General features: G+C 49.2%; 1 protein-coding gene across 1 annotated transcript; it reads right to left on the bottom strand.

The window, feature by feature from the left end:
* Positions 1 to 1524: 1524 nt before the first annotated feature.
* On the bottom strand, positions 1525 to 3285 carry LOC119267992 (presenilin-like protein At2g29900). The gene has a single exon (XM_037549468.1). The coding sequence runs from the start codon at positions 3141 to 3143 to the stop codon at positions 1764 to 1766; it is 1380 nt and encodes a 459-aa protein (XP_037405365.1). The 5' UTR covers positions 3144 to 3285; the 3' UTR covers positions 1525 to 1763.
* Positions 3286 to 7734: the final 4449 nt, after the last annotated feature.

The raw sequence follows: 7734 nt of genomic DNA, 5'->3' as shown, positions 1-7734 counted from the left end.
GATGAACCATTTTTGAATTTTGATGAACTTTATTCAAATATGTGAACTTTTTTCTCAAGATTTGTGAACTTTTTTTTGAAATGGATGAACCTTTTTCAAAATCGCTAGACATTTTTCTCAAAATCGTGAACTTTTTTTCAAAACAAATGAACTTTTCTGTTATTCGTGAACCTTTCCCAAAATGTTTTCAAAAAATTTAAATCAAAGCGCTATAGTAAACGTTTGCGGGGGTACAAATGTACTTAGAAAGTTGTCCCTGTAGTTGGTTAGTAGAGCGTGGTAGGTCAGGTGGTTAGTCTTACTGGTTCCGTGTTGTCACGGCGTGAATTCGACCCTTGCTGAAGACCATTTTTGCGCTGTCTTTTTGGCGTTTCCTATGTAGCGATTGAATCTTGCTGGGCGGCCCAGTCGAATCGCCTTCAGGCGCCAGTACAAGAACCGGCGCTGAGAGCGCCGGTTAGGAGCTCCCAAAACATAACGCAAGTCTCAAACACCCTTCATTACCTGAAGTCACACACACTGATAGAATGATGGGCAACTCTGTCTGGATGGATACTCAACAAAGGCCAAATTGTATGTACACCAAAAATGTTATGACGTGACAAATCAAGTTATACTAGCAAGATGCCTGTGCGTTGCACGTAACGTAACATCAAGATGCATTTGTATAAATAATTTATCTTGTGAGAGAAAAAATGAACGAGGAAAGGCCCTATTTGCAAATGTGGAGAAGGATGTGGGTATCTTTTTGCAAAATTGCCATAGTTTTCTTCCTATCCGTCAGATATAAATCGGACAGTCTATATTACAGGATGGCAGGCATGCCATCATCATCAACTCCGCTTTTTTTATAAGAAAAGAGATGTCAAATGGCACGAAAACAAATACCCTAACCAGATGACGTTGAGCCAGCCGTCTCACACAACAGACAGGCGCCCAAAGAACATGTACAGCTCAAGTACTCCTAGTAGATTCGCTGAGGAGAATACTGAATGTATGTATGCATGCATGTATGCATGCATGCAAGGTAACGACAAAAGACTCTCGAGGACTTCTGCTCACTACAACTAAATACAGCTAAATGCTTGGCTCTCCAACGTCCATGATAAACAACACAAAGCGCAATGCAGTAAAATAAGCACCTACAACGAACAAAAAGCTTGATTTTGTTACTCTTGTCTGGACACTCACTCAAAACGCCACTCCTGAATTTGAATACGAGGAGAAAAGACAAACAAAACCAAATATTCTCAGCTTGTCAATTCATGCTGACAGGAGGAATATGGTCAGTCCTAGATTCAAATGAGAAAGACAAAAATTACCAAGTGCTGCACTCCTGAATTGCCCATAAATGGTTTTCAAAGAATACATTCGCTTGATAACTCTATTATCTATTACTACAATGTAAGAAACAATACCAGACACGAAAAGAAAATAAAAGAAAATTGCAGGCAGATTGATAGATTTATTTTATCACTAATCTAAGGGAGAACGCGAGAAAAAAAAAAAACAAGAACGCAAGAATAAAAATTGAAACTGAAATAAAACTGACTATACGACAAGACATGGACTAGTTGATCCCAGATAAAACTGATACTACCTTATAAGAGTCTAAAGTCCCAATGACATTTCCTAGTCATAACTACATGACTGTCTACCTACAAGACGTGACCAACAAAGTAGTAGTCACTCCCACATGATGTTCACAGTTGCTTTTCAGCTTGACACACATGTAACAACAACGACAGAACATTAGTCAGAACTCAGAACATCACCAAATTGGTCGAAGCACCGACAACGAATGGCTCCATCAACAACCGCGTCAAGAAGTAGAACACGACTCCCAGCATGATGGAGATCGGGAGTGCGGGCAATGCGTGCCTGCATATCGACAGCAAGATGAGGGTGCAGCCAAGCCCAGCGATGATGGCAAGGTAGCACGCATAGACCGTCATGAGATCATACATGGCAGCCCTCCCCACAAGCACACTGTAGAAGACAAAATCGCCAAGTCCCAGCTTGATGCCCCTGCTAGACTCAAACATCTCAAACTCCTCCTCGGGAGGTTCTGATGAAGAAATTTGTGTGTGCTCCTCATTGGCGATGGTAGGGTTGGCAGATGCCGCTGACACCAATGGAGCTGTCTCTTCTTCCTCCTCGCGCTGCTCGATCTGAATGACAGCATGCTGTGCATTCCCACCTTGATTTGATGTCTGCCCTGTTACAGCTTGATTTGAGGTAGCCATGTCACGGCTTGTTGAGCCAAGATCCCTCATTTCTACCATGGCAGGACCGGAATCATCCTGCTGACCCACCCTGTCATACAGGTTTGGACCCGATCGGGCAGCCGAATCGCGGTGCTGCGACTCCTCGGACCACATTGCCGGAGCATAGGAGGAGGAAGTCTCGGCTGGGCCTACCGTGGGGCGTGATTCGTAGATGAGCGCCGGGAGTTCGTCGTCCCTGGAGGAGGCGAGCTCCACAAGCATCCTGAGCGGGCCCCTTGGCGCGAGCACGGCGACGAGGTCATAGACGGCGAGGGCGAGGAGCATGATCCAGGTGGTCCACTCGGGGAGCCTGGAGAGCCAGGCGGCGACGATGACGGCGAGCGCGACCATGTAGCCCTGGCGGACGAGGATGGGGACCGCGGAGGCAAAGACGGAGAGGACGCCGACGGCGGATGCGTTGAAGAGGAGGAGGAGCGCGGTGGGCGCGTCGAGCGGGGCGTCGAGGCGGCGGAGGAGGGCGACGGCGATGGCGCCGCCCATGGAGAAGAGGACGAAGAAGGCGGAGAAGCGCATGTAGTTCTTGAGGAAGCCGGTGCAGCGGTAGTAGTAGAGCGCGACGAGGATGAAGGTGACGACGGCGACGAGCGCGACGAAGACGGCGGCGTCGAGGAGCGCGCCGACGAGCTTCTGGGCCGGGGAGTCGGAGGGGGACTCGAGGTAGACGAGCGTGGCGGCGGTGACGGGCGGGGGCGCGGAGGGGGAGGAGGAGGGCGGCGCGAGGAGCGTGATGAGGAGGACGACGAGGGCCATGCAGATGGAGACCGGGGACATGACCGCCAGCACCTCCTCGCCCAGGGTGTCGAGGACGGTGGCCGCGGAGCCCGGCGGGTCCGGCCCGTCGGCGACGGGATCCATGCCGTGCGGCGGAGGGGAAGGGATGGGAGGGGGGAGATGGGGAATTTTCCCGATCTCGGCCTGGGTCGCTCGCTCCCTGCGGCGGTCGGTCTCGCACGGAGGGTTTGGTGCTGGGTGTCCCTTTCAGTTCGACTCACTCTCACGCGTTCCCTGCAAAACTCGTGTTCCTGTGCATGTTCAATATTTCACTCGACTAGCATGACAATGACTCACCAGGGAGTTCGATTTAGCTAAGGAAAACTCCTACTACTGCTGCTGCTGCTGTAATAATAACCACATTAATCGAGCCGGTGTTTCAGTTCAAAACTCGTAGGTTTGGCTATCCGATCAATTCACGCGTTTTGTTTTGTGCAAGTTCTCAGAATTTTATCTCGTAGGTGTTTCAGAATTTTATCATCTCAGGAAAATGGGACGTTGCTTGCACGCTGGTGGTGAGGACATCTCCAGCCGTTCGGTCTAAAAGAGCGGCCTGAGGGCGGACCGGCGCTAAATTGGCCCCTGGGAGCGTTCCCAGTCGTCGGCCCATAGGTCGCCGCGGGTTCGGCGATATTCCATTTAAATTTTTGCAAACTTGGCAATTTTTGCACGAACTCGACGATGCTTCGTTGAAATTTGTATAAAAACATAAAAATATGCAAACCACGCCTAACTACGCCAATCTAAAAGCCGCCGTCTACATGCCGAGAAGTCTGTAGAAGCGGGTGTAGTCGTCGCCGCCGCCGTCGTTGCATGCCTCGCCTGCGCCGCCGCCGTCCCTGCTGCAGCCCTGGCCGAGGCGCCGACACGCGGTGGGGCGCTGGACGGCTCGGCCTTGTCCTCCTCGTCGCTGTCGAGGACGATGACGTCGCCCTCCTTGCGCCCGCGACGACGGGCCTGGAGCTCCAGGTGCGCCCGACGCTGGCGGCGCACCTGCTCGCAGACATAGTCTTCCTTCGCCCATTTGAGGGCGGACTCGTCGTCGAGGGCCACCATGTCGGTGTGCTCCGGCTTCGCGGGGAGCAGCCCCGGCTCGGCCTTCGGCCGGACCAGGCGGAGGGAGCGCGGGAAGGGCGGGGCAACCTCATTGATGACGAGGGCGTCGCTGCGAGTGAAGGAAATATGCCCTAGAGGCAATAATAAAGTTGTTATTTATATTTCCTTATATCATGATAAATGTTTATTATTCATGCTACAATTGTATTAACCGGAAACTTAGTACATGTGTGAATACATAGACAATCAAAGTGTCACTAGTATGCCTCTACTTGACTAGCTCGTTAATCAAAGATGGTTAAGTTTATTAGCCATGGACAAAGAGTTGTCATTTGATGAACGGGATCACATCATTAGAGAATGATGTGATTGACTTGACCCATCCGTTAGCTTAGTACTTTGATCATTTAGTTTACTGCTATTGCTTTCTTCATAACTTATACATGTTCATGTGACTATGAGATTATGCAACTCCCGAATACCGGAGGAACACTTAGTGTGCTATCAAACGTCACAACGTAACTGGGTGACTATAAAGATGTTCTACATGTGTCTCCAATGGTGTTGAGTTGGCATAGATCGAGATTATGATTTGTCACTCCGTGTATCGGAGAGGTATCTCTGGGCCCTCTCGGTAATGCACGTCACTATAAGCCTTGCAAGCAATGTGACTAATAAGTTAGTTGCGGGATGATGCATTACAGAACGAATAAAGAGACTTGTCGGTAACAGAATTGAACTAGGTATTGAGATACCGACGATCGAATCTCGGGCAAGTAACATACCGATGACAAAGGGAACAACGTGTGTTGTTATGGGGTTTGACCAATAAAGATCTTCGTAGAATATGTAGGAACCAATATGAGCATCCAGGTTCCGCTATTGGTTATTGACCGGAGATGAGTCTCGGTCATGTCTACATAGTTCTCGAATCCGTAGGGTCTGTTGGAAATATGCCCTAGAGGCAATAATAAAAGGATTATTATTATATTTCCTTGTTCATGATAATTGTCTTTTATTCATGCTATAATTGTGTTATCCGGAAATCGTAATACATGTGTGAATACATAGACACCAACATGTCCCTAGTAAGCCTCTAGTTGACTAGCTCGTTGATCAACAGATAGTCATGGTTTCCTGACTATGGACATTGGATGTCATTGATAACAAGATCACATCATTAGGAGAATGATGTGATGGACAAGACCCAATCCTAAACATAGCACAAGATCGTATAGTTCGTTTGCTAGAGTTTTTCCAATGTCAAGTATCTTTTCCTTAGACCATGAGATCGTGTAACTCTCGGATACCGTAGGAGTGCTTTGGGTGTACCAAACGTCACAACGTAACTAGGTGACTATAAAGGTATACTACGGGTATCTTCGAAAGTGTCTGTTGGGTTGACACGGATCAAGACTGGGATTTGTCACTCCGTATGACGGAGAGGTATCTCTGGGCCCACTCGGTAATGCATCATCATAATGAGCTCAAAGTGACCAAGTGTCTGGTCATGGGATCATGCATTACGGTACGAGTAAAGTGACTTGCCGGTAACGAGATTGAACGAGGTATTGGGATACCGACGATCGAATCTCAGGCAAGTAACGTACCGATTGACAAAGGGAATTGTATACGGGGTTGCTTGAATCCTCGACATTGTGGTTCATCCGATGAGATCATCGAGGAGCATGTGGGAGCCAACATGGGTATCCAGATCCCGCTGATGGTTATTGACCGGAGAGCCATCTCGGTCATGTCTACATGTCTCCCGAACCCGTAGGGTCTACACACTTAAGGTTCGGTGATGCTAGGGTTGTAGAGATATGTATATGCAGTAACCCGAAAGTTGTTCGGAGTCCCGGATGAGATCCCGGACATCACGAGGAGTTCCAGAATGGTCCGGAGGTAAATAATTATATATAGGAAGTGCTATTTCGGCCATCGGGACAAGTTTCAGTGTCACCGGTATTGTACCGGGACCACCGGAAGGGTCCCGGGGGTCCACCGGGTGAGGCCACCTATCCCGGAGGGCCCCATGGGCCGAAGTGGGAGGGGAACCAGCCCCTAGTGGGCTGGTGCACCCCCCCTTGGGCCTTCCCCCTGCGCCTAGGGTTGGGAACCCTAGGGTGGGGGGCGCCCCACTTGCCTTGGGGGGCACTCTACCCCCCTTGGTCGCCGCCCCCTTGGGAGATTGGATCTCCAGGGCCCGCGCCCCCCCTGGGGACCCTATATATAGAGGGGGGAGGGGGGCAGCCGCATCCATGCCCCTGGTGAAGGAAATATGCCCTAGAGGCAATAATAAAGTTGTTATTTATTTCCTTATATCATGATAAATGTTTATTATTCATGCTAGAATTGTATTAACCGGAAACATAATACATGTGTGAATACATAGACAAACAGAGTGTCACTAGTATGCCTCTACTTGACTAGCTCGTTAATCAAAGATGGTTATGTTTCCTAACCATGAACAAAGAGTTGTTATTTGATTAACGGGATCACATCATTAGGTGAATGATCTGATTGACATGACCCATTCCATTAGCTTAGCACCCGATCGTTTAGTATGTTGCTATTGCTTTCTTCATGACTTATACATGTTCCTATGACTATGAGATTATGCAACTCCTGTTTGCCGGAGGAACACTTTGTGTGCTACCAAACGTCACAACGTAAATGGGTGATTATAAAGGTGCTCTACAGGTGTCTCCAAAGGTACATGTTGGGTTGGCGTATTTCGAGATTAGGATTTGTCACTCCGATTGTCGGAGAGGTATCTCTGGGCACTCTCGGTGATACACATCACATAAGCCTTGCAAGCATTGCAACTAATGAGTTAGTTGTGAGATGATGTATTACGGAACGAGTAAAGAGACTTGCTGGTAACGAGATTGAACTAGGTATGGGATACCGACGATCGAATCTCGGGCAAGTAACATACCGATGACAAAGGAAACAACGTATGTTGTTATGCGGTCTGACCGATAAAAGATCTTCGTAGAATATGTAGGAGCCAATATGAGCATCCAGGTTCCGCTATTGGTTATTGACCGGAGACGTGTCTCGGTCATGTCTACATTGTTCTCGAACCCGTAGGGTCTGCATGCTTAAGGTTTCGATGACAGTTATATTATGAGTTTATGAGTTTTGATGTACCGAAGTTGGTTCGGAGTCCCGGATGTGATCACGGACATAACGAGGAGTCTCGAAATGGTCGAGACATAAAGATTGATATATTGGACGGCTATATTCGGACACCGAAAGTGTTCCGGGGAAGTTTCGGATAAAACCGGAGCACCGGGGGGTTACCGGAACCCCCCGGGGGGTTAATGGGCCTCATGGGCCTAAAGTGGAGAAGAGGAGGGGCTGCCAGGGCAGGCCGCGCGCCCCCTCTCCCCCTAGTCCGAATTGGACAAGGAGGGAGGGGCGGCGCCCCCCCTTTTTCTTCTCTCCTTCCCCCTCTCCTACTTGGACAAGGAAAGGGAGGGGAGTCCTACTCCCGGTAGGAGTAGGACTCCTCCTGCGCGCCTCCTACTAGGGCCGGCCGCACCCCCCCTTGGATCCTTTATATACGGAGGCAAGGGGCACCCCTAGACACACAAGTTGATCCATGTGATCA

This window comes from Triticum dicoccoides, chromosome 3A (genome assembly GCF_002162155.2).
Source record: "Triticum dicoccoides isolate Atlit2015 ecotype Zavitan chromosome 3A, WEW_v2.0, whole genome shotgun sequence".
Classification (NCBI taxonomy): Eukaryota; Viridiplantae; Streptophyta; class Magnoliopsida; order Poales; family Poaceae; genus Triticum; species Triticum dicoccoides.
This window is presented reverse-complemented; position numbering and strand designations above follow the sequence as displayed.

Bases quoted from the DNA above. Each gene is read 5' to 3' on its own strand.
- LOC119267992 (XM_037549468.1), bottom strand. From the start codon at position 3,143: ATGGATCCCGTCGCCGACGGGCCGGACCCGCCGGGCTCCGCGGCCACC.